General features: G+C 43.8%; 1 protein-coding gene across 10 annotated transcripts in view; it reads right to left on the minus strand.

Annotated features, from left to right (window-relative positions):
- Positions 1-27961, minus strand: part of KMT2C (lysine methyltransferase 2C) — a 190043-nt gene that overhangs the window by 110698 nt on the left and 51384 nt on the right. For all 10 annotated transcript variants that reach the window (XM_021387086.1, XM_021387078.1, XM_021387082.1 and 7 more), the window contains 4 exons: positions 20058-20196; positions 6494-6700; positions 3676-3815; positions 2135-2244 (listed from right to left, as the gene is read on the minus strand). In XM_021387086.1, the coding sequence (XP_021242761.1) occupies positions 2135-2244; positions 3676-3815; positions 6494-6700; positions 20058-20196 (596 nt within the window). The remainder of the gene's footprint in view (positions 1-2134; positions 2245-3675; positions 3816-6493; positions 6701-20057; positions 20197-27961) is intronic.

A 27961-nucleotide genomic window follows, 5' to 3' on the forward strand; every position in this document is an offset into this window, starting at 1 on the left:
TGTTCCCTTGCTGGAGAATATGGCCAGCACTTCCTTGTGCCTCCTTTAGCTGAGTGACAAGTTATGAAGCACTGAGGACAGTGAAAAATGACTACCAAGCACTGCAGACACAACAAAGCAGTGGCATACAACTCTTGTATGTAGCCCCCGTGGTGCTGCTCCACGCTGCTCCACGCTCAGGAACAGAGAACTACAGAAGAGTTTGAAGCTTATTTCTTAAAAGAATAGAAGCAAAACCCTCCCTGGAGACAGTGGGATGAAGATGCCACATTCAGTCCAGCCACTCCTCGAGAATCAATTGCACTTGCGCTCTCACTCTTGCTCTCCCCCTGGGGACCTTCATCAGAAGGACGAAACAGAAGGACCACAACAACTGCTTCCTTTGTTGGCTGGCCGCTGTGTTGCGGGGAAAAAAAGTTTCTCAACATTTTCAGCAAGGACTGAAGGAAATACGTGGAATGGTACTTGAGTCAAAACTCTCTCATCTCTACGCGCTGCACTGAAAACATTCACAACAGGCTCGCCTAAAAACATTACTTGCAGAATTTGAGAAGATGAGTAGAGAAGCTACACGGTGGCTCATGGAAAGACAAGACTGAAATAGAAACCATACTGCACCAGAGAGATGCGGAACTCTTCGAAAATGCTTAGTTAAATATTTGTATTATAAACACCTACATCCAACTGACAATGTGCTGATGGCATCAGGCTGAGGTACCATCAGTAGCAGGGAGGAGCAAAGCACCATGCAGAAAGAAGCAGAACTGAAATAATGCAAACAGGATGAAATTGAACGGAGCAAAATACAACCTTTAACGCTACAAGAAGGAGTCTGTCATAAACCAGATTATTATGTGGAAGATGACCACAAATGGGAATGAGCGGATCACAAAATGACTACAAACCACCACCACGACCACTCAAGAAAGAGGGGTGACTAAAACCTTCCAGCAGTGAGACACGAAAATGGTAGATAGATGAATGGACAGAAACCTAACATTGTCCTTTCCATTCTTCTTGTAATTTTTATACGTGCACACACACACGTGAATGTTTTAACATCTTCAAACTCGTTTAGAACTTAATTCTGTCACGTTCACTCCTTCTGAGTAGCCTTCTACATTGAAAGCAGGAGCACAGAAATCAGTTATATTATTCAAAGTAAAGCATTTATTCAACATGGGTGCATGTAAAAGCAGATGGCACAAGGAAAACTGTATTATACAGCCCATATTGAAAGGCTGATTTAAAGCAGCTTTTTACTCCACACAATGGAGAACATTTACTGGCATCTTCCACATTGTTTTGTTATTTTAACGTAATGCATCAAGAACTTGAAGAAGCAATTAAAAAATAAGCCTAAGCATGATCATTGGAAAGACAGAAAAATGCAGATTTGATGATAGCACGACTGATTAATAGAGAACAGGATAAAATGATTAAAATAATCCACTAAGCATGACTGAGAAAAATATAGCCACAGGTGGTAAAAGCAATGTGAAATAGGTCTCATCACTCCAACACAACACCAAAAGGAGACCACCTCTTTCAAAGGTCTCTGCTTTTTCAGAAGTCCCTGCCATTTCAAAGTGAAACACTAAGTATCCATGTGGGCTGCTCCGAAAGTAATACCTCCTATTGCTTTCAGAGCAACATCTTTCTAAAATAATAACATAGGCTTGGCGGTAAATACTAGTTTTCCTATGTCAACCTTCTAGCATAAAAATAATTGAGAATTTTTGTATTATAGCTGAGTCATATCATTTCAGAATCTAAACTGGCAAAGAAAAACTATTTCCTCTGTTGAGCAGGGCATTTGCTAATTGAACTCAGCTTTTCTTTTGCCTGTATTTTGATCAGCTGTGTACCTTCTACATTCTAGTTACCCTAGAAGAGGACTCAACGTCGGAATTAATTGAATTGCATGGAATCTATCATTAAGTCTCTTTAATATATCACAAGAATAGATTTTATCATCCAGACTTGTCCAAAACAACATTATTATGAATGTAACTCAGAGATCTGTACGTGGATATTGTCGGCCATACCTCGCGGTTCATTTGTTTCCTGCCTGTTTTTCAGCCCCCCTCACCTATATCCTTACTGCTTCAAGCACCCTCATCATTTTACTCACTTCTGTGCTCCCTGAGACAACAGCTTTGTCCACGTTCACCGATAGCTGCTCTTCAGTCTGGCAGACTCCCAGTGACCACTCTGCACAGCGTTGATGAGCCCAGCAATGACCTAATGCATTGGGAGAGAACAGCTTCAGTTTTACAACTCTATAATGCATTTCCTGTTAGCACAGAACTTAGTTCTAATAGTACACACTCGCCAGATAAATAGTCTCTCTTCCTCCTGTTCTTCTTGTTGCAATATTCAGTGGCCTTATTACCATACATTAAATATACAGCAGTTACTATCAAGTACTAAACATACTGCAACCTTTTGACACATAACAAATCTTTCACTTCAGTGTGGCACATTCTGTGCATCTCTTTCTAGTTTTCACATGCCTGACCACAGAATCAGAACAGGGGGTATATACACAGAAAGCTGTGCCAATACAACAAACGCATTAAATAGATAGTAGGTACAAATGTGTTATGGATAACTGAGTATCTGCACAAGGAGAATGTGCAGAATTCAATGGGTACATTTTAAAAGAAGTTTCTAATCCAGTCATGGGAAAAAAAAACCTGCAAATAAAGAATACTTCTGAAGGAACTCTGTGACAGCTTTTTACTGCATTTGAAACAATGCTTCACATTAGCTGCTGAAATTAGGTATTGCAGTTGGCCAACTTAATCCTTCACCCACAAAAAACCTCCCCAAGAAGTTCTGTAAGGGCCTGGAAACATTCGTGTACAAATAATTTTGACAACTCAAAATGATTTAGATTGATCACCCTCCCCACCCCACACGCTACAGTGTAATAATTTAAAACAAAACCTTTTTTTTTTTTCCTAATTAGACTTCAAAATCAGTTTCCATACTCATGAAAGAATGACATTTGTATTACTTGCACTGGGTTAAGAAATATATTTGCATTTTTGAGGTAAAATATGTGAATGGACTCCTGGCATCAAAGCATGGGGACATAAATGCTTTCCAAAAAAGTAATTCATAACTGACTAAAAAGAGAAGCTCCATTAAAATGAAAGAACAGATGACAAAGCTTACAGTTTTTTGGACAGAAAATCTGCATATACTGGAAACAAGCGAGTGTGCTATACATCTGTTGTTCTTCCAATATCCTCTCTTTCAAATCTTTCCTTCCTTTATTTCAGATTACCTAACCTCATGCTGCTGCTGTGGAGTTAATCTATAGAATTCAGACTTTAAGAATTACATTAAGCTGCGTCTCACTTCTTTTTTCCCTCCCCAAAATACAATCAGGATGCTGAAGATATTACTACCTGAACAACTATTTAGCAGATTACAAGTATTTCCTTACACAATCACAGAACCATTTACGCTGGGAAAGACCTTCTGGTACTTGAAGAGGAAACTACAGAGAAACACCACATAACACTGGCAAAAGTCAGGAAAGCAAAATTAAATACCTGACGAACTCCAAAGCACAGAAAAACAGCTGAAAAACTTCATTCACTGTCAGTGCAGCTACTGTACCAACATTGATGGATAAGAAACAAAGAGAGAAGCGTATCTTACCTGTTGGCTCAAATAAGGCTTGAACATCAATGTCATCTGGTAAGCCAACTAAACTGAGTTCATCCCAGAATTTGACAACCTGATCGTCAGAAGCAGTTTGGGTGCTGACACTCGTACATGATGCTATACTCAATCGAGATCTGTATCAGGGAGCAGAAGAAAAAAAAAAAACAAAAAACTTAGAAGTGACCACTTTCTTTGTTCAGTTAGCCAGGTACTTGTAAGTGATCCAAAATTCAGGGAATTTTTTTTTTTTTTCAAGCATAATGAAATATAATCAACATGACCAAACATCTGACTTCCTCATACATAACCCAACATTCTGAGGGTTAACCAAGTCTTCAGTCACAGCTACTATTCAACAGCCAAAAAAAGTACTTGATAAATTTTCCCCTTCCCGCAGCTTGTTCTCCTCCCATTGTTCAGGATACGCCTGCTTCTCCTTTTTTTTTTTTTTTTTTAAAATCCAGTCCTGTTCAATATTAAGAGTTGCCCAACCCAAGGGATGGAGAATTACGTAACAGTCTGTGCTACTCTGGGGAAGAAGAGATGTAAAAGGAAAAAAAAAGAAAGAAACTGGTGAAGGTGGAGAGGAGCAGAGGCAGCTCTCACAGGGCCCTCTCTTAGCAATCCCAACAGCTGGTCCTTGGTACGGCACTGACAGCACCCTCACACATTGCCACAGCTTGGGTACATCACTGCAACTACGTAGGGACGGGAGCAAAAAAAAAAAAAGAAAAAAAAAGAAGAGTGAAAATGCTGCTGGAAATAAACATACATATCCAACGCAACCAAGATAGTCTGAAAAAAATGGGAGGAGGATAGAGGAAGGAATGCGAGGGAATTCAGAAATGTAATGACTACTACATGCAGGCTACTATACTGTGCTGACATGGGATGAGCTACTGGGAAGGGGAAGGGGAAGGGACTTGTGGAGAAAAAGAAGAGTAGCCGCCCTTCCCTCTTGCACTCCCAAAGAGAGCTTCAACGTTTTTAAAGACTAAATGACATCCTCGTGAGCCATGCCATGACAGAACCTCCCCCCACAACTCCAGCACTGTCAGCACTGAGTGCCCCTCACTAACGCACTGGGTTTGCCCCCTGGTCCACAGAGCCGGCTCCTGACGCCTGCGCTCACCCAACATCAGGCTGCGCCTCGGAGCCTAGGGGCTGAGCACAACAGCAAAAAGTTCAATCCCAAGTGAGTGGTGTTCTCATTAGTATGGAGGCTTTCTGACAAAATCCCATCCCTTCAGCGAACATCCCAGCTCTGCAATTCCATCCTGAACAGAAACAGGCTCTGTCCCAGCCGGAATTTTGTGCTCTTTTCAGGACGCTATTTGAAATGCATAAGGAGTAATGGCGTGGGGAGCGTTGGGGGGGAGGGGGGCTGCTTCTGCAGGCCTGGAGAGGACCACTTTCTCCCAGTTGGCATTACACAACGCCCATTTTTACACTGTTGACATAATTATTTGGCAGCACGCTGCAACCTGAACAAACACCAGCAAGTACAAAGCCACACCGAGCCACCTCCGAGTGCTGAAGATGAACAGCGCCGAGACGTGAAGTCGGGCGGCTCAGTGCTTGGGGAGGGTGGCTCCGGAGGGCTGTGACAGACCCAGACCGAACTCCTGCGGAAAGAAACGAGGGGCGACGCGCGGGCCCGGCGCTGCTCGGCGCGGCAGTTCCACCTTAAGGCGGGCGCTGCCGTCCCTCAGCCGGGCCCCGCGGGCTGGCTGCGGCCCCGCGCCCGCAGCCAATCCCCGGCCTCCAGCGCGGCCCCGGCCCCGCGCTGCCCCGGCCCCGGCCTCGCGCTGCAGCGGGCGGCACCGCGGCCGGGGCGGCCCCGGAGGGAAGCCGTGGAGTGACAGCCCTGGGGTTCTGCGCGCTCCTCCTTCCTGCAGTTTTTTTTCAGAATTACTGGACTCGGTAATTCAGGCACTGCAGCAGCTCTCCTGTGAGGAGAGGCTGAGAGTGCTGGTGCTGTGCAGCCTGGATCTCATCAGTGTCTTTGTGCAGAGGACGGAGCCAGGCTCCCGGCAGTGGTGCCCAGTGCCAGGACAGAGGCAGCGGGCACAAACTGCAGCACACGAGGTTCCCCTGAACACCAGGCAGCACCGCGGTGCTGTGCGGGTGATGCACCCTGGTGCAGGGACCCAAAGGCCGTGGGCTCTCCTCCTTGTTTCAGTGATGTAGACAGTCTTCACTCGTGGTACAAAACATTAGGGTTCAGAAGCCCCCCAGCTCCTATCCTTTTGCACATTGCCTTCAGTTTACTTCAATCTCAAAACAGATCTGTGCATTGATAGTAAATACTTTCCTATGGTCTTCTATTCAAGATTCTCACTTAAGGGCAGAAACCAATCTTAAGAAGCAAGGGAACCACTTCTGTACGGCTTGTAGTCTTAAAAAAAAATAACGACTCAAGGCTGCTAAACCATTTGGGGGAACGGTTTTAAACTAAAGAGGGGAGATTTAGATTAGATGTTGGGGGGAAATTTGTCACTGAGAGGGCAGTGAGGAGCTGCAAGAGGCTGCCCAGAGAACTGTGGAACACCTCCAGGGATGAGGCATGAAGGCCGGGCTGGATGGGCCCTGGGCAGCCTGATGAAGCGGCTGATTTAGTGGCTGGCACCTGCCCATGGCAAGGGGGTTGGATGATCTTTGAGGTCCCTTCCAACCTAAGCTATTCTATGATGTTATTGACCACATCAAATTTTCACAAATGCAACAGTACAGAACCTGTAAACACATTTCCAAAGCAGCACACAAACCAAAGCCATAAGGACATAGATACTTCTTGGTGAAACAGACTTACTTCTTCTGTCCTCTCTGTTTGCGCGGCACTGAGTTTTGCTTTGGAGTCCTCTCGCAAGCTCCATCGGCGCTGTCGCTGGCGTCGCTCTTGTTTAAAGGCTGGTTCTTCCATGGGATGATGTACCCAGGAGTTGGACTGAATTGTTTTAAGTCTCCTTGTCCTAATGAGCTTCGTTCACCACAGTAACAAAAGGCGCAGAGTTGTTCGCTGCGGGAGGGAAGATGATTATTTGGGAGGGGGAAACAGCAGAAGCTATTCCATCCAAAATCAACTTCTGTGCCAATTTAACCCTTCACATCAAAACAATAACAGTTCCCGAGTGCTGCCAGAACCCAAAATTATGGAGCCCTATTTCCAGCTACTTATGTAAAAGAACTTTTGCATTCACAGAAGCGCATGATTCAAACAAACCCAAGCCACCAGGAAATATCCAAATGATTAATACAATATTTCTGTTCAAAAACTCTCAGCATATGACAGTTTGTCACGTCCCGCCTCCAAGGGGAAGAAAGGGGTGAGCACTGTATCTCAAGATACACGTTAGGTAAAAGGTGGTAGAAAACAGGGCAGGGTAGGGTAGAACAGAGTAGGGTAGAATAAACTTAATTAACAACCACACCCATTACAAGATCTCAGCATTGCCACCATAGAAAAGGGCACAAGCACATACACAGTGCTTGTAGAACTGCACAGCAAAAGATTTATTAAACATGGAAACAACAGAACGGGAATAATCACAGCCATGACTGTAGTCACACAGCATGGTATGCACAAATCCAAGAATCCTCATTTCACATATAAAAACAACACCTTGAAGCTTTACCAGAGGAGATGTCTATTTACAGAACTGTGACCATTAAGCTCTCCCTGTACCATTTGCAATTACGTTTTAGCATGCATAACATAGCAGCAGCACTGAAATGACAGCTCTGACAGCCCTCCTTGTGTCACATCATATGGAATCTACTGAAAAATATTTCTATAATAAACATATCCACAAACTTAAAATGTGAACTTCTGCAACTAATGCAGTTTGCATTAGTTTCAAGGGAGACCATTTAACACATTTTTATGCTTAAATGAGCAATTCTGTTTTCTTCGTATTTACGCCCCGAAGACCCCAAAAAGATGCCTCAGGGAATCAGGCACTTGGCTGGAGGCCTCGTTTTGACTGGATCCCATTTAAATAGATGTAAGCGCAGCTGCAATCTGCAAGTTTGGGTTTTGGTCTGTGTTGGCTGGGTGGATGGAGGGAGGAAATGTGGGAAGAAGAAGGAATCTTAAAGCTAAGCTTGTGCATAGTATTTACTGAATTCTGGAAGGAGAATATAGAGTGCCCATGCCTTTCAGCCAGGTAAGGTATGAGCGGCAACAGAAGAATAAAGTAAAAAAAGTCAAGTTCCAACTCAGCACAGAAGACACTGAGCATCCAGGAAAGCCCCTCTGACTTGATTTTGAACAATCTGAGCCAGGTCCTTTGCCCTCACTATACAACAACTCTAGGAAAAAAAAAAAAGAAGAAAGTAGATATGAGTACATGAAATACCTTTGAGCTGAACTGCTCTTACAGAGCCTAATGAAGACAGCAGGGTGTCAAGAGTTCTTAGCCCCAGATGAGGCCACGCACTTTCACTTACGCTGTGTAGGCAGCGCTGCACTTTCTCCAGGGCACGCATACTCGTGGGGACGTGCAGCTTGGCAGGCACATAAAATCGGTCCCATTCCTGGTACTCAAATGAACCCTCTGCCATAGTACTGGTGGGGAATGTTCACCAGTGAACCAGAACTTCAGTCACACATCTCACACAGATCCACCCAAGCTGATGGCAAACATCTGCCACTTTCTAGAAATCTTTAGAAAAAGGTACCCAAAGGTAAAATGATGTAAAGAAAAAATGATGATAAACATAGTGTGAGAATGGGGGGGGGGAAACATGTGTTTACAGCTGAAAAGTACATATGTCTCCTTGACAAGCTGGTTTTCAGGGTGGCATAGCAAGCCATAACTGATATTTGTATGTCAGTGAGCATAACCTACCAGACCAGCAGCAAAACCTGACCTGACCTCACAGGCAGAGTTTGTAAGGGGGTAAGCAAAGCTCTTTGGGCTAGCTGAGACTGGAGAGACTTGTGAGGGGACTTAAGGGATTTAAGCAGGCAGCACAATGGCCTGTAAATTACACTAGTTACAAACACAAGATTATCCACGGCAGAATAAATAATTATTCACACATCCTGTTAGGACAGACTGTCGCTACTCACTAACAGACTTGAGGATAATGACAACTGAAGTAACAAAGCTCCTTAAAATGAAGTCGTAGCAAATATGCAATAGCGTGAAGACTTACAAAAGAGAAACGTGAAGCTGTAATTTTTAAAAACGCTAACTTTTAAGCGGCATCACCTTCCAGAGGCATGCAGGGGGGTAAAGCAGACGTTTCTGGAGGCTGCCTGGATCACAGCTTCCAGCAGGAGCTTTCTGCGGGCGGAGCGAACAGCCAGAGCTGGGAGATTCACAGCTCCGCTGCGGAGCGGTGCGGACAGCTGTGCCGCTGTCAGGAATCAGATGGTTTGTGCTGCTGCTGCTCCAGCAAAGCTGTGGATGTGGCTGAAGGAAGTGCTCCCAGCAAGGAGGGGGGCTGGGGAATCCTTCGCTAAAGGCTCGTGGTCGCATAAGTAAAAGAAAGGGGAAGCGGAACGTGGTCAGACCGCTGCCAAGAGGCTGAGAAAGACGGGGGAAGAGATTATCAAAGTCAAAAAAAAAAAAAAAAAAGGGTTCTGATGCTTTCAAAGGAGAGTGAACAGAAATGCAGCCGGCACCCAGAGAGCTAGGAGCAAACAGAGCCAGCGTACTCCCTGCCCAGCAAAAAGCAATAGTGCTCTGCTCCTCGACACGTCATGCTGCTGCTCTGCCATGCAGTACAAAGTGGCCAGTTCCACCGCATGAGCCTTTTAGGTTTAAGTGCTCAGTAAATATTTTAAGTTATGTCTGTATGGGCAGAAGGTAGAGTTTTTTATTCACATCATCTGAGGATAGCAGAAAGTACTTACAAATCTACTTTCCATATGTCAATATGCAATTAGAGGATCTAAATCTGTGGTGCAAGAAGAGCTCTCATATTGAAGATAACAAAATTGAGATACTGGCAACTCTTAAGATCAAACCCAAGATCTGTTATCATAATTAGCATATTTTCAGAACAGGCTAATTCAAAATGGGATAACAAGCAAGAGATGGTGTGTTACATATCTTTTTATAAGCTTCTAAGGGAAAAAAGAAGCCTAAGCTCACCAGTACTGCACAGAAGACATGCTTACGAAGCTCCAAAGGAAAATTTAAATTCATCATTACTGTTAACTTCAATGCAATTTCTGGATTTTCCTACAACAGATGCTACCTTACATACATCAAGTTGAAACTTCTACAGGTGGTTCGTTGCCAGAAGTGCTGGCAGCTCACCTCAGCCTGAAGGACTTCGTAAATTTTATGTCCACAAATCTTAATACATGATGCAGAGAAAAGGTGATGCAGCAAAAGGTGATGAGGTTAACACCCAAAGCTAATGCTTGCTCCCACCAAGCTTTTATAGGAGGTCCAGCTTTCCTCAGAAGCTCAAAGAGATGCCCTAACAAAAAACATGTAAATCTCAGCACTCTGCTGCAGCCATCGTTTCCTCAAGCCTCTTCCACAAGGAGAACTGACTCGGCCCCCTGACAAGAATCTCAGATGCTACAGTCACAGTTGCTTCCCGGAGGAAGGGAAAACAGTCACAATCTGCTTAAGCAATGACATGTAGTCATTAGGACTCATCCTAAAATACAGACTTTCCTGTTCAAAGGATTTTGTTTTGACGCAGTATTGGGCAACTGGTTGCACGATATTAAATTATAACCAGAGAAGGAGAAACATCCTCTGGCTGGCTTGCAAATATTCCGTTAGGGAATTAAGGTAAAACTGACGGTCCCCAAAACTTTGTTAACAGAACTAAGGCTGACCATCAGGCTTACCAACACTTGAAGAGCACCGAGTGCCACTACAGTTACATATCCCCAGAGCAAGCAGAAGCCCCTCCGAGATCCTGCCGAGTTGGCAGCTGGCACCGGGGTATCCTGTGTCAGCCACAGCTCTGTGACAATGAGAAGATGTGCAGACTGAATTAAGGAAACGTGCCTTGTTTCCAAGGTGCCCCGTATCCCACAGATCTGCACTTGTGCCTGCTCGAGTACTGCCGTGCTGCTGGCAGAAGGGACTTCCCATTGGTGTCTGAGTTACTGTGACCCTCGATGGGATCAGCACTGACCCCTCACCCTCCTGCCTGCTCTTCATACCCAGCTGAGGGAACACTCTCCTCTTCCTCCTTTTCCAGCTTCACTGAGAATCCTTCCCTACAAGCACTCCTCTGCAGATCCCCAGGATCCCTGCACAGCCCAGCGCCAAGGAAGAAGAGGCAAGTGGCCTGTGCTGATCACACCTATAGGTGTGGTGCTTTAAGGTACATGCCACTTCTAGTACTGAATGACGAAGGAGAAGACCTAAAGAAAATCCCTCAGCCTCCTGTTCTGCAGAGAGGTGCTAAAGATCCCCTTCTTTCAGGGGAACATGCACAGGGGAATCCAAAAATCCAGCAGAGATGAACAGAAGCTGTCAACAGTGGGAGAAATATGAACTCAAGAATTCAACTCAACAGATGCTCTCCTCTTACATCTTCTCAAATTTCTCCCAGCCTACTATGGAACAACAACTATCAAATAATTTTACTGTGCATCTCATCTTTTCAAACACTCTGATTATTAAGAGCAGAGGTTCTCCTTGCTGTTGACACAGGAAAACCCAGAGTGTGGCAATTCCACTACGGTCCACTAGCCGTAACCATTGCCTTAACAGGTGATCACTACTGCTATTTACTACAGTAAGGACTGCATTAAGGTTTTTCATTTAGAAACTAAAAAGAAGCCAAAGAGGTTATCGTTAGATTTTTGTCATGTTTCCTTGTTAATTATGTAATCATTTTTGTAACTGTCCAGAAGTGCCTTTGGGATGCCTTTTCCACGCACACCTTAGCATTTTTGAAAGGTGAAGCCGAGAAGCAGAAAGCCTTGCACGGTGTAGGCCAAGTTGTTACAGATTTAAAATGTTCTAACGTGCATTTTTCACAATTACAAATAAGCTCAACACAATGAAATGGAATGCTTGGGAGCAGAACAGAACTTATCATGGAATGGTTTGAGTTGGAAGGGACTTTAAAGGTCACTGGGTCCCCTGCAAGGAGCAGGGACGTCGACAGCTAGGACAGAGCGATGTGTACAGTTTATCAAAGCAGACTGATGAGAACTGGCCTTGAGAATTAGTTTCCCAGCTAACCCTGTTAGTTGTTTTACCGTATGTTAACAGGCTAAATTAAACACTATGGGGGATCTGCTGTTTATTTAGCTGTGCCAAGTTGCGATAATGCACTCTTTGCCTTCACCCTCATTTTATGTTGTGTAATTTACAGAGTAAATTGTTTTTCTCCTTAGTGAAGATGTAGCATTGTATCACTTCTGAAAATTCAAATCAAGACCTGCAAGCTGCGTTTTAACAGAAAAAAGATTTCTGCCTTCAAACTGATTCCAGTGGTCTGCACCAGTGTGAGTTCTAATACGTGAGACACCCACAGAGGTGAAGTTATTATAACACTTTGGGAAGCATGGAACGTTGCCTTTTCATCATCTCAATCTCGTGTCGGTATCTGAGCTTTGATAATAAAGAAGCTTGAAGGAAAACTACTAACGCAAACTTCGGAGCAATCTCATTATCAGAGACTTCATCTCCCTACATCCTCATTCCAATGAGTTCCCAGCGACAGAGCATCAGCAACCCAATACATCGTTCTGTTGAATGAATGATACTAAGGCCTGAGAAACACGAGATGTACAAAATAAAGATGCTACAAAGATGCAGCATTTCTCAGATGGAAGCTATATTTAAACGTTTTACATGCAGTGCTCTCCTTCCAAAAGGAAACTGAATCACAAGACAACTTGAAATTTTGAAGTCATTTGACACTCCATACAGAGGCGGTTTTGAAAGCAGCATTTAACTACACAGTACAACTCCTTTAAAAAAAGAAGGGTGGGGGCAGTTCATGTGAACTCCAGAACTTCCAGCGAACAATTTTAAAACTTTCAAGTTTGCACAAAGCAATTAAACAACATTAGACAGTAATTGCTTTCCAATTTCTTCCAACTGGCACAGTTGGAGTTCTACAGCCATGTAATCTACTTAATGATACTCTCGTAATTTGAAAGAAAACATTACCCCCCTCCAGCATCACCAGCAAAACAACACTTTTTTTCCCTGAGTTTGTAAGATTTAAAAAGTACCAGTATGTTCTTATGTACCATCAACACGTGCCTGCTTTAATCTAAACAAATGTTTAAAGTTCAGTTGGGACTTCACACACCATAAATACAGGAGGAGTTATCAGAATGCCAGTGCTAACTGAATTGAATGCTGGTCTGCTCCCAGGCCAAAATCATTCTTCTGTGTCCAGCTGAACTGACTCTTGGTCTCAAACAAAAGATCCCACACAGAATGCAACTGTCAGCATCCCATCACACTGTTTTGAGAGGTATTTTGTGAGTGATAAACACCTTCCTCCAAAAAAAGAAGCAATGTGGTCTGTATCTTCACTGTGCCTTTGCACCCAGGAAGTATTATCTGTTCAACGCAGATTCCCTCTTCTGGCAAGTCAATCTATACCACGTCAGAAATGCACTGTCGTTGCAGAGGTGTCAGCATCTCTTCGCAGGTTCGTCATAGGCAGCTTTGTATGAATGCTTAATAGCATCTTATTACCTGAAAAATGCTGAAATTTAATACATACCAAGTATGTATGGCTGTTTTTTCAAGCAAGTCCCATCAGAATTGTTCAGTCACGTTAGGGAACAGAAAAGTACCCTGTTCTGCATAACTCAGACCTCACATCTCTGAACGCTTGCTTACAGCAGACATGAAATACAGCAGTGGGGCTCTTTAGTCAGAAGGGCGCTGGGTCAGCTTAAAGGTCCATCCACCCAGTATGGCCAGCGTTGGAAATACGATAAGCAGATGCATGGCTGGTATTAAAGAACAGGGCAAACATATGATACTTGCCATGCCCCCAAGTATTTTCAGTTCAGAGCCTTCCTGAATCAGGTATTACTCCTAAGTATTCAGGATTCTCAGTCTCTCTTCCATGAACTGGTCAAGTTTGCTCTCCAGTTCACATAATTTTCTTTTTTTTTTTTTGCAATCCACAACATCCTCTGGCTAGGATTTCCATGCCACTCTAGACAACTGTCTGCTGTGTAAAGAATCATCTCCATTCTGCATCTGGCCCTGAGAGTTCCATTTGACGAACCCTCAGTTTCTTGCACGAAAACAAACCAAACAGTCAATACACAGCCACTCTCCTGAGGACACCTACCATTCCGTAAGCCTGTACTCCTCCTCTTCCAGTCTTTTTTATAGACTGAATGGTCCCAGCTCATTCAACTGCTCTGCATATGAAAGCTACTCCTTACCTCTGCTCAACCTTTCTGATGCCCTGCGTCTCTCCTCCAGTTTTCCATACCCATTTTTGAAGGTGCAGATGTGCTTTCTGTAACCCTACCAAAGTTAACCCAGACTTGTTTTTCTGAACCTTTCTGATCTCACCAAGTAGATCACACGTGCTCAAGCAAAACTTTGGCTCATCAGAGCTACGGGCTCAGAAACTCTCAGCACTAAGCACGCCTCAGTCTCGCAGCGTCTCTCAGGCTCCAGATGCACCATCCTTTCCCTGTGTACGCATAATGCTTCTGGCAAAGGTTAGAAACGCTCACAGGGATCATCTCTGCCACAAAAGCTTACGGCTGCTGTGAATCCAGATTTTGTCATTTAAATTGCCCGTACTTGCAGTCAGTCAGCCGTCTGTATGCCTCCATGAAGAGCAGCACAGATATGAAGATGAGAAACTCTCAGCTGGAATGCACAACAGTGAGGAAACTATGGCTTAAGACTTGAACTGGATGTGAAGGAAAGCACGATGAATGGATGGGCAGGGTGAGACCGAGCACTTACTGTGCAAGGGACATGGGAGGTGATGGGGAAACAGAACAAGTGACTGTGACAAATCGTACAGAAAGCCAAAGGAAGCAGGAAGAGAATAAGGAAAACAAATAAGAAAATGGAGGAACAGGTGAGAAGAAATGTCATGTCATAAACAGAAGTGGTGGTAAGGGAAATGCAGATCTGTTGAGGAGCCAAGAAAGAATACACTGCAACTGACTGTACACAAACCGATGAGCAGAAAGTAGGTTTAGAAATGTAAAGAGAATGGGAATGTGATGAAGAATCATCAGTATGAAAAAGAGTCAGACAAATAATGCTGGAGGGGAAAAAAAACGGACAAGCTGACGTTTGGAAGAAATGAGAGCAGACACTGCATTCACTGAACACTGGAACTGAACTGGATGCCAGACTCCTATCACCATTTGTGGCCAAAAGGTACCCATGTAATCCTCAGACAAAGCAGGCAACCCGTCTGCTTCTGCACTTGGTCTGCATGGGACTGCCTACCAAGTACTGCTGTCGGTACTTCAGCACGGTCTGACAGACTGCCAGCCATGGAATCCAGCCCACGGGATGCTCCTGTCTACCTGCCATCTCCCAGTGGGAAGAAAATCTGTCCAAACAGTGAACAGATCTGGCCTGCCAGAGGTAGGCTTGCTGCCCACTAAGCGGCAGGACAGCTGTACATAAGCAACAGGGCAGAACCAGGTGGAGAGAGGCAGCTCAGCAGCCTGGCTGAGACAGAAAAACTGCCTGGCAGCCTTTGTCTGTGAGAGGTAAGTGGTGAAAGAGAGCAGGGCTCCATAAACCCGGGGAACCTGCTCACACAGGGCAGCAGGCATTTCCAAATACTTTTTTGGTGGTTGGATCGTCTCTACATAGATGGACTGCGGAGAACTGTGCAACTTAAAGGCATGGTTATGAATGCCAACCAGGCAGAAGTTCCACACAGCAGCATTAAAATATTAAGGCCACAATGTCAATTGTGCACCTTAAGTATAAGGCAGGATTAAAGCTACACGTGAAACCTTTCTTGGCCCCTCTCTGTGCAATACCATTTTATGCTTCAGGAGGGATGTGGACCATTTGGAGAGAAATCAAAACAAGGAGAAGAATCAGAGCTCAAGAAAACATGATCTACAAAGAAAATAGGAAGAAATTTGGGATTTTTGTTATAACATGCTGGGTAAATAAACTAACAGCCTTTTGCAGAGATGAAGGAAGTAATCTATCTTTCATTATCCCTGGCAGATGGTACAAGAAGTAATGGGATAAACCCAGAAAGAAGAAAATCTAAGTTAGACCTTACACAAATCTTTTCAACAGTAAAAACATTGGAAGACACTGCTTAGGGAAGAGCTGGAATTATTAGTACTGGAAGAAGATTTAAGAGCAATTTACAAAAAGTTCTGTCCAAAATGACAGCTGTAGTTACCTGCCTTGGAAAAGGAGCTGCACTAGATGACTTCCAAAGGCCCCTTTCTGCCCTATGAATCTGAGACAGAACTGCTTTAACAGCTCTCAGTCCAAAGGCAAAACCATGCAATGATTTCAAATGCCCCACTTCATTCACTGGGTCCACTCTCTGCACACAGAATTCTTACAGAGAGGCATTCAAGTAAAACTAGAAGCCCTGTAAGAATACACGTGCATGAAGGAAAGCGATTGGTCTTTCAAAATTGATCTTAATTCTGGTATCTCCTAAAGTACATGCTTGACTTTGCAACTTAGACAAATTTTAAACACATTTTATATTAAATATTTTATCTATCTCCCTCCTGCCTAAAGAGATCTAGCTTCTCCTGCCATCGCTGCAGCGCTGTTCTACCTGGATTATCTAATCTCTATGCCACTCCACAATTTCTTTTTCCACTGAGTGTTGCAAGTTTTGTAATGCTCTTTCCTTGGAGATTAAAAAAAAGAAAGGAAAAGATAAGAACAAAGATAACAAAGTTCACTGCTGCTTTTTCACCAGACATTATCTTTGTTCACACAATCGACAGATGTTCGTCACCTCCTCCTTTTAGATGGAAGAAAGCACTCCATCCCTCCATCTCCAGCCTCCAAATCTGATCTTAGCAGCAGCAACAAAATGAAAATGCTGTGCTTTGACCGACTGCAAAACGAAGCAGGAAAGCAGAAAGGGAGATTACCAAAATCAGAAATGCTATATGAAAATCTCAGGTTCTGCTTGTTGATATTAGGACTGTTCTTTCTTCATAGTTTCAGCAAAAGGACCGAAAACGTGCAATTAGTGCAATTGACATTCTCAGAAAGTTGATGGAAAATAAGAAAATGAACCAAAAGGTGTTTTGTTCTCCTCTGAAATTGTGTTTCCAGGTCGTTCTTGTTAGCTTTCAATGCTTGGAGTTGACAGTGTGGGAAACAGAGGAGGAAGGTAGAAATGGGCTCTGCTGCAAGTCCCAGCCGGCTCCTGGCCGCGCTCCCCGTGCTCCTGCAGGCAGCACAGGCCGGGCAGCAGCCTCCTTTCCAAGAATCTGGATTCCGCTCAGCCCCAAGTCCTGGGCTGACACAAGCTTCTCACAGGGCTTATGAAAAGAAAAGAAAAAGGGAGCGACCAAAGGAAAAGGCTCCAAGCCCCATGGCACTCCTGATACATAAGTGCTGGCAGCACTACTTCCACCGCTGCCAGGCTCGATAGTTTATCTTCGCTTGACGTTGCTGCCCCTCCCCACTTGCGGTCAATAATTCACTCCTTGCTTCTCAGCACACACACACCCCTTGCAGCCTGCCCTACCCCAGTGGCTCACATGCTATTTATTTCAACGGCTTTAGCATGTTGCTTTCTGAGCAACGCCCCTCAACCCACTGTTAAATTCCCAGCCCCGATTCCACCCGCAGGGAACAGCTCTCTTGGAGTCCAACGCACTCGCACCGCACTCTACGCAAGGAAGAAAGGCTCCCAGAGTGGTGACCTTCTCCATCACCTGTCCCTTGAATATTCTTATTTAGCCTCAGTCTCAGGGAGGATCGGGAGAGAGATAGCACCCTGGGCAAGCTTTGGGGAGTTTCTCAGCTTCTGAATTCCCCATCCTGGTTCTGATGCATTTTGCTATCTCAAGTTCACTATTTTTCTACTGCGTTATTTATTTAAAAGGCTTCATTTTATGCCCCATGTCCTACACTTCTCTAACACCTTTCTTCACTATCAAAGACAGAAATGCAGAATTTACTTATATTCCACTCTGTTTATTGAAAAAGGGTGTTTACTCAGAGGGCGGTGAGGCCCTGGCACTGCTGCCCAGAGAACTGTGGGTGCCCCATCCCCGGAGATGCTCAGGACAGGGCTGGATGGGGCCCTGAACTGGTGGGGGGCAGCTCTGCCCATGGCAGAGGGTTGGAGCTGGATGATCTTTGAGATCCCTTCCAAGCCATGCCGTTCTATGATTCTATGAAGAAGTGATGTATCGTCTACTGATGGTTCTTTTCTGTGTTTCGGCAAATTTCTTCACTGTCTGTTACAATATACTCCCAGAACTCTCACATACCTAAATTTCTTTCTTTATTTAAACACTTCTCCACTGAATTAAGTTAACCATCCTATAAATGAAATAGAAAAACTTATACAAGAAGAGATGAAGCTGGTGAGAATGTCTAATTTGGAAACCAACTTCTGAACTGTCTTCCCAAGTTACAGACCTCAAATCCTTACGGAGTTCTACTTTATACTGAATCTCAATGCATTTCCTCCCACCATTATGGAAGAGAACCAAAAGTCATCGCTGGGTGTTATTTTGCGCGTTGCATTTCAAAACAGAACGAGCCACTCAGCACCCAGTCCTTCCAACCTGCGAGGCACCGTGCCTGCGTCAACACATCCCAGACAGTAACAGGAAGGATGGATGGATCAACAAGTCACAGATCAGAAGAGGCATTCTCCTGGTAGGTTTCAAGACACAGTGCCAGTAAAACCTGGCGCTGTATTTTTTTCCATTGTTATGAGGACATTAGCGATTTCTGCAACTAACACGACACCAACTCAGCATCCAAATCCTGAACCAGCTGGGAGCAGAGAAACCTCAGACTCCCAGTTACTGTTGCACATCTCTTTAATACATTTCCTTCAAAAACATCAGAGACAGGCTATGACCATTGTTTATTATAATGGAATAGTACTTAGCTTTTTAATGCTTTGATCAGCCAAATATCCTTTCAATATTGACTAATCAAACTCAACATTGCCAGCTGGCAGAACAAATAGGTTGAGAACAAATAGGGGCTGGTTCAGAACCATGCAGGGCTCTTTTTTTTGGCTGACTGTTGTCCAGCTTTTAAGAAGAAGTTTAAGGCTAAGGAAAGTGCCGTCATCAACTATTCACCATTACAGCCAGAAAACAACCTTGAGAAGAACAGAAAGCGGATGGGACAGCATTAAGAACAATTTCTGCAAAGGATCCAAAACAGGATGAAATGAAGAATAGAAACAGCTGTTCAGTCCAAGTAGCTCTACTTATTTACCACAATTTAGTATTAGCTTAGGAAAATTCCATTAAAAGCAGTTTTTGTGCATTTCCTTCAGGTATACACACCAGATCTATTTAAGCAAAATTCTCTGTAAGGAGGGCAGTACCTACTGGAACCTAACAAGTTTGCAAGCAGCTACAATACGAAAATGATACATGCAGAAAACAAATTAATTCATTTTTTTTGTCCATGGGAAACACGCTGTGTACCTGGCAAGGAGGAATTAAAATGACTACGGTATTGTCTCCAAGTCTGTCAGAACAGAAATACAAGTGTAACTGTCTGCTAACGGACTGGTAACAAACTCTGCAGCAGAAGAGAACTGCTCCTGGTTAGAAGCTGGTAGCAGGGCTCCATCACAGCAGCTCTCCTAGAGCTCTCTGACACTGCTTCAACAGCGATCGCAGGCAGCATGGTTTGTTTTCCCCAAATAACATAATTAATTCTAACTAATACTTTCACTGATTTGGGAGCAATTTATATTGACAAAAACTTGGGGGGAAAAAAAAAATCAGAAAATTTCCAAATTATAAATTCTTAAATAAGGAAAAATACAGTAGAACTGGCAAGATCCATGTATACATATATACACAAGTGTTTTTTTTTTGTCGTTGGTGTTCCTGAAAACACAGAAATACCACCTGAAAGTTCAGAAGGAATTGTATATGGATTTGCTCATACACCGTTTCTCAGGAGGAATGCTTCAGTAATCACACTGCATCTCAATCTCACTTCTATCTGCTTTAATCCAAACAGCTAATTTGCTGTAATTCGAGAGTTTACCCATGTAAGCTGAGGACACTATTTAAGAAGCATGCTTTTCACCTCAATCTCCCCGTATACTAATTAAGCCATCGGTCTCAAATATAGCAGCTGCCAACACAGGCTGTTGTTACTGATGCTTCAGAGCACCAGGAGTGCACCCTCAGCCCGTGCTCCAAGTACTCTGTGCCCCATTCCTCAGCTCTGAGCCCCGTTCCAGAACCCGTCTCTTCACCCACTAACCTGGTTTTAGCTTCGACACCGATGGAGGCAGTGGAGCTTGCAGACTCCTCGGATACTGAGCGCTGGAGAACTGGTGTTAGCTGCTTGGTGCTGTCCACTTCTGCCTGGGCATCCTCTTCTGCAGATTGCTCTTTGACTTCTGTGTGAGAAATAGCAATAATGATTATTTATTTTGACTATTAAAACCAGAGCTGTAAGCAGGCGACGCGAGTATCTATTTATAGAGAAATTCACTCACATGTCATCAAACACAACAAAACAGAAGAGTGAGAAAATACCATCTTCTGCACCTAACTAAAACCGAAAACTGAAAGCTTGTGAAGTTATGTAAATAACACAGCACTTGAGGGTGAGCTGGAGAAGTTCCATAAGCCATGAGGCAGGGGAGTGCCGCTCAGTGACAACCTTCTCCTAGGAGGCAGCAGGTTTATACGCATTTCCAGCTGCTAGATGCTGCAATCTCCTTCTCCCCTCAACTCCTTTGCTGCCCTTTCAGCCTAGAACAGCTATCGAGGTGATTACGCTAACCTGGGCTGTAATACCACTTTTTTTTTCTCCCAGATTAGCTTTAACTTCAATCAGTCCCCTGCGCTAGTTCACTCCTGATCACACTGACTCTAACGCTGACACAGCTATGAGTCAGATATATATACATCTACAGCTGACAAAGCTTCTGTTTGTCTAGAAAGTTTGTTTCTGAGCAGAAACATGAAACAAGGGGACAGTGTGTGTGCAACTTAAACTCCATTCCTGTTCGGTTCTGTCCTTTGCACCACCTGAGTCGGGCGTTTGTCAGGAGAGCACTGCAGGCCCCCACCAGCTCAGGCTGCCCAGGGCCCCATCCAGCCTGGCCCTGAGCAGCTCCAGGATGGGGCACCACAGCTCTCTGGGCAGCAGTGCCAGGGTCTCACCACCCTCTGAGTAAAGCATCTTCTCCTAACATCAAACCTGAATATCTCCTCTCTTAGTTTAAAACAGTTCCCTCCTGTCCTATTAATATCAGACTGTGATAGAAGAATCTGTGACATAGGTGGGCACACAAAGGAGAAAAAAAAAAAAGGCTGCTACAAGCTTTCATCTTTTAAATAAGAACAATAAAAGAAGAAAATCTTCAGAACATAAAATTGCAACTTTAGGAGAGCATATCTCAGTCTGCAATACTGAAATCATACACCCACCAGAGCAGATCAAGAAGGGGAAATCTTTCTTTTTCATACAGAGAGACTGAAGGAAAATTATTCCTTAACCTAGAGTGAACTCATTTAGGGAGGCACTGCATAATGTTTAAAAGCCTCAAAGAAGGCATCCAAAAATACTTAAGAGAACCACAATACTGAGGAAAAAGAATAAGAAATTCCTGTACAGGACTGGGTGTGCCAGATATTCAGGCTGGAATTGCTCCACTTATTTCAGTGAAGCTACCCAGTAACATACATCTGAGATGTTTCTGGACATGTGAAACACTCCGAAAGGACTGCTTGTCACAAGACCATGTGGTTGACTTGAAAACCAGCCCACCAGCCCATCCTGAGGAAAAAGAAAAAAGAAAAAAAGAACTTGACAGACATTTGACGCTGGATACACAATACGCTGGAGGGGATTCATTCCTTGTAATAGTAAACAGCTCCATTAAAAAACAACAACAAGAAAACAAACTAACAAAAATCCCACACAAACAAAAGCCCTCCACCTGAACAAGCAATCCCTGCAGCCACTGTGGGACGAGGACTGCTGAGACAGGCCATGCACAGCAGAGCCCTTTGGAACAATCTGCAGCCTGTTACCAAATCATGTTGGATCTGAAGAGCAATCTTGTGCAAATAACCCCAAAATTTCTATGCACACCTCGATTACGAGCCAAAATTCCTTTGTATTCATGTCCACACATGAAGTGCTGGAGGAAGACCACCAGAAGCTGTGGCCTGGCCACAATGCCAGCGCCAGCACCTCGTCCATTTATTTCACCTAGTTAAGCTTGGAGAAAGGAACTTTGCTGTGCTCCGCGCCTGCACAAACATTCAAGTAAACAAAAATCATTTACTGTTCACCATCTTTTGTCCCATTACGCATGAATGGACACTCATGACACTAAAAGGGCAAAGTTCAGGAGCGTTAAGTCATTCTCAAGAACTCAAGACAGATGGTTTCCCTACTCACTACATGTGCTCGCACCCGTATGGTGCCTTCCTCCTGCTGTTTGCTGCTCCAGCGAAGAAGGGCCCTAAATTATACTAAAAGAGATGAAGAGCATCTCAAGTGCTGTCTCTGTAATAACCAAACTGTGTCTCAATATGTGCCGCTGGAAGACTGAAAACCTGGTGTTCACAGAACCAAATGAGAATGCTTATGTTAGTCATCTGTGCCATGCTTCATCTCTGTGAAAGTTCTCCAACAGAAGATTAAGGAAAACCAGATGTAACGAGCACCATGAGTCAAACTCCTAGGACATGGGAGTCCAGCACTGGCATGGGAAAGGTGCTGCTGATATCCTTATCGCTGCTTCGGAGATGTTCCTCAAGCATCTGGCCTGAGACATTATTTGCTATTCACCATATTTACTGAACGCTCATCAGACTTGGCTATGGCATCCCCCCTTTGAAGTTTCTGGGAAGGAAGGAACCACAAATGATTAATAAATACGAAGTTCATTTGCAGACTCATATAGAAGGCTTTATTTTGCATCCCATTTTCATGACTGCTTCTGTCAAACTTATGGTCTTGCCCACGTATAATGAGTTGAGGGGGACTGAGAATTGAAAAAACTCATTACACAATTCCCAACTGTTTGTAAGTTTATTTCTTCAACAACTATTTTGAATCTTCTTTTTAGAGGAGAACACAGCGAATACTCAAAGACAATCACCAACAGCACATACCATTCTTGATAGATTATATGGGTTACCCACTTTTCCAATAAAAGCTAGTCTCCTTACTCACACTGCTTTTATACAGAGACACATCAGACACAGGGAGAGTTCCTGAGGCTGATGGAACACGGGCTCACAGGTGGGAGCCCGGGTTTTTGTGAGCCCACCTTGTGGCACTGGTTCCCTTCAAAACTGTCACACGAATGCTGGTGGGAAAGAGGAGCCTGGTGATGGCTGGAGTGTCATTACATGGTCACAGTTTTCTTTGGGGACGTGATGGAGCAATAGCGATGAAGCAACGCTGACCAGAGTCTAAACCTCCCCCTTTTCTGTTTTCTAGTAATCACAAGATGCTATTCTTCAAGTCACTTGGGCAAACCCACAGCAAGATAAGGAGATATGTGTGCAGACTCCGCAATGGCAACAGGGCAAAGATACCAGAATATCCCAAAGTTTTGTTACTGCTGCTGTTGTTTTCTGAAGGGAGAGGCTAGGTGTTTTTCCACTTAGGAACTATTTTCCAAGGCAAAAGCTGAAAATATCAGAAGTTCTGAAGTTCTGCCATCAAAAAAATCTCCTTTAAAATCCTACAAGACACTCTTCAGCGTGCAGTACCCCGGTGGGAAAAAAATAAATAAAAATAAAAATAAAAGCAGCAGCAACAAACATAACATAAAAATCCCACTGCTGTTCGGATGCACCGAGTTGGCTGTTCAGCCCAGTTACCGGTTGGGACTCCGCTGTCAGACCTACTTCCCATTTGGCAGACAGCAAAGCAAACGCTAGGAGCTTCCAGCACTCTCAATAGGAACAGAAAGCATTACAGGCTGGGAAGTGCCAGTACCAGCAAGTGCAGCAGGGGCATCGCAGGGGTCTGCTTACTGACTTTCCTTCTGCAAAAGGGAGTAATAAGTTTTTAACTTGCAGCCACAGTTTTTTTGCACAGAAAGGGGCACTGCTGCTACAGACAATGCCTAACGTGACCAAGTGTTTTATGGCCTCGGAGGGGTCTACAAAAACACAACCAAGACCAAAATGCTCCACTTTCTAGAAGTACAGGCACATAAAGAAACTAGATCAGTGCAGCCATGATATATAAAAAGAAATCTTAACAAGGGAACTTAAATTATGAATTTAAAATGCCGGGTTAGTAGAGACATTACCAAGTTGATTTCCCTTTGCCAACTCACCAACAAAACAAGTATCCATTCACCAGAGTTCAGGACACAGCTTAATAGAACCATCACCTCAACATCATGAGGGTGGATAGCAATAGGACAAGGGGGAATGGTTTTAAACTGAGACAGGGGAGATTTAGGTTAGATATTAGGAGGAAGTTTTTCACACAGAGGGTGGTGACGCACTGGAACAGGTTGCCCAGGGAGGTTGTGGATGCCCCGTCCCTGGAGGCATTCAAGGCCAGGCTGGACGTGGCTCTGGGCAGCCTGGTCTAGTGGTTGGCGGCCCTGCACTCAGCAGGGGGGTTGAGACTCGATGATCTTTGAGGTCCTTTTCAACCCAGGCCATTCTATGAGTCCATGATCACCTCTCCGCCCAGCGCCTTATGAATTGTCACCTACAGCACCCATGTAAGTGCAGAAATCTTCCACATACTCCAGCCTTCTCTGTATTGGCTTGAACAGCCAAAAACGGGGAAACAAATTGACACGCTGTGGCTAACCAGCCCCATGCACATCACCAGGACACCACAGAGCCAAACCAAGGTTATCTAAAGACACACAGAAATGGCTGCTAGTAGCTACTGCCTGCACATGGCCTTCACTAAGTTTGTAGCCACAGTTTTCCTGCTGAACACACAACTGAGAGGGAAAAAAGCAGACTGAAGCTCAAGCGTGACGGTAATGAGCAAATGCACAAACTCTTTTGGCAAAAACAGAGGCAAAGTCTTCATCTTAAGTCAACACTGCGAAATTCCGTTCCCAATAGTGAGACGTATGATCACATCAGAAGAAGTTGGTTGGTTTTTGTTTTGCAAGTGATGCACATGTTGCATGTACAGTCCTCTCCATACCCTTCTTTTACCTGCTGGAGGCCAGCACAATGACTTACCTACTGCGACCCTCATTACACACGGAGACAAGGAGAGAGCCTTTTATTGCTTTTTGGACATTTCAGTGTATTTAACACTCTCCATTCAAATAGATGTATTTGGTACAGAAAATAACTTTGTGCAAATGTCGTACTCATTATAAAATAAAAACATGGCTTTTAGGGTACAACCATCTAAACCAACTTACGTCATTACGAACAACGTATTCTGGATAACCAGCTACAAGAGACCTGACGTCACAAGCTAGAGGTGGTGTTCCACAGCATTCACCCGATTACTTTTCCATGATATGTTTTTCTGGTCTTTTTGAAACACTCCTTTAGTTTTCAAGCCTACAGTGTTCAGAAGCAATGAATTCTATAATGGAAGCACATGCTGAGTGCAAGCACACCTACCTTTATGCTCTGACCATGACCTGATGTCCCCTTATTTTTGTGTTATAAAACAAAATGAATCATCACTCCCTGTTCATTTTCTCCCTGTCACTCATCACTCTGAAGGATCCTATTAAATTCCTCCTCAGTCATATAATTTCAGGTTGAAGTCTTTTACCTTAACTGTTCCCTGCACAGAAGCTATTTTTCCCTTATAATACTTGCTGGCCTTCCCTGTATTTTCCCTATTATAGTTTGTCCTACTGAAGAAGGGGAAGCAGAACTGCATACAGCATTTAACATGCTGTCATGTCACAGATTTATAAAGCACCGGGGAAAAAAAAAAATGACACCCACAACACTGGTGCTGTTTTCCCCTTCTTCCTTTGTCAGTAGTTCTTAAAACGTGTTTCTCCAACTCACCAAAGTCACCACAATTTGAAGAACAACAGTATCACTTTCTCAGGTAGCAAAGGATATTTGAGAGCCAACTTTTGTTTCTATGAAATACAGAAGGTTGTTTTTCCCTGCACGATGTTTTACAGATGCCGTATCAGTTTTCTGCGGTCTTTTTCTTCAGCGCTTTGCAAATGGGTATTTCTTCTTTACAGAAGACCTTATAGCAGCCTGCCAGTACCTGAAGGTGCCCTATAGGAAAGCTGGGGGAGGAACTTTTTATAAGGGCAGGTAGCAACAGGATGAGGGGAAATGGCTTTAAACTGGAAGAGGGTAGGTTTAGACTAGATATTAGGAAGAAATTCTTTACTGTGAGGGTGGTGAGACACTGAACAGGTTGCTCAGTGAGGTTGTGGATGTCCCCTCCCTTGGAGGCATTCAAGGCCAGGGTGGATGGGGCTGTGAGCAACCAGGTCTAGAGGGAGGTGTCCCTGCCTACAGCAGGGGGTTGGAACGAGATGATCTTAAAGGTCCCTTCCAACTCAAACCATCCCATGATTCTATTTTCCTGCATGAGTTTATATCATCAGCTACTTTTTTCTCTTCTTGTATCTGATGCGGAGAACTGTTACCAGGGCAGATCCTTACAGGACTCCAAAGCCAATCCATTCCTAACAGTGTTTTCAATTAGGCAGGACTGAGACCCAAACTTCCCTAGCAGTTTCTCTGCCAAATTGCTGAGTCAGCTTCAACACAGTTTTACCAAGAAATGAGACACATCCATCGAACTGAAATCTACCCCAAGCAGCACAGTTCCTAGTCATTCTGTAAGAAGAGCGTATGACGTACAAGATCCATGTTACTATTTCAATGTACTTGACTGGTCACATCAACACCAATTCCCCTATCGTCACTGTGGTGTCCTTGTTCATTGCAGGGGAGTTGGACTAGATGGCCTTCAGAGGTCCCTTCCAACTCTAAGGACTCTATGATTCTGTGACTAACAAGCTAGCAGCAGTAGGAGTAGGCTGCTGGCAAAGGGAAGGTTGCCTGAGTGGGGGCCTTGAAAACTTCAAAAACCCGCTGGTTATGTTTCACAAAGCATAGTTTCATTTGTAAACTGCAAAACCAGCATGGAAGAAAATAGATTTTAAAAGGTTGCAGATCAGAAAGAACCTCCACAGTGAAAAACTGAGTGAGATTAGAATTTATTTTGGAAAAAAAAAAAAAAAAAAGTGATTCTACGATGAAACAGAGCCACAAACTCCAGAGGTATCAGTCAGATGGAAAATATATCAGAATTTTCTAAATGGCCCATTTCAAATGTGGATGATGATAATGTTATCATCAACTGAGACTAATGATTTAAAGGAAAATATAAAATAACTTCCTGTTGCACATGATTTCCTCATTACAAGCAAATTACCAAAATAAGAAGAGAAATAATAAGATGCTTATAATAATAAAGGCCCTTCAGTTCTGCCAATTCTTCCAGTGTCTGGACAAGCAGCAGACAGCTACGTAGTTAAGAGAGAACTACTCATGTTTTAATGAGTACACATATCACTAATGGCCTCCAAACACACTTATGTGCGTTTCTAAGCACATACTTGTTCCAAATATTTTTGGATAAATTTAATCTATAGGTAATGCCCTCAGTGGTGTCAGTTCTTCCTTTCATTAATTTTAGAAGATAAGTAGTACACTGATGAGGCCTGAGCAGCTGGCTGAAAAGTATAAAGTAGATTTCACAAGGTCTTTGGCATCAACAAGTTGACTGGAGTATTTTCCATTGGTTCACTCAAACAAGGACTTCCTCAGGTGTCTTTTGCTTTGTCCTAGCGGAAGGCTCTGGTCAGTATGATTCTTATGGTTACAAAGGATAGGCAAGATACCGTAAGACAAAATGGTTTTGTGCTGCTTCAGATTTCATGAGGTTCTGAATTTGCCCAGAGTTCTCAGGCAGCTCCTACATGGCTAACTTTCATGCACTGAGAAATGCCTGTTTCTGATTCCTGTGTCCTTTGCCCAGGGACAAAAGACAAGGAAGCTTTATCTTCAGAAAATTCATATTAAGTCCAACAAGAAAGCAACTGGCCAGGCAAAATCCCTGCAGCAGATGATAAGGTTACTGGGGATGATAATGCAGGCATTGACAAAAACATCCCGAATGTTTTATGTATTATCACTTCTGAA

The sequence above is a fragment of the Numida meleagris genome, chromosome 2 (genome assembly GCF_002078875.1).
Source record: "Numida meleagris isolate 19003 breed g44 Domestic line chromosome 2, NumMel1.0, whole genome shotgun sequence".
NCBI classification, from domain to species: Eukaryota; Metazoa; Chordata; class Aves; order Galliformes; family Numididae; genus Numida; species Numida meleagris.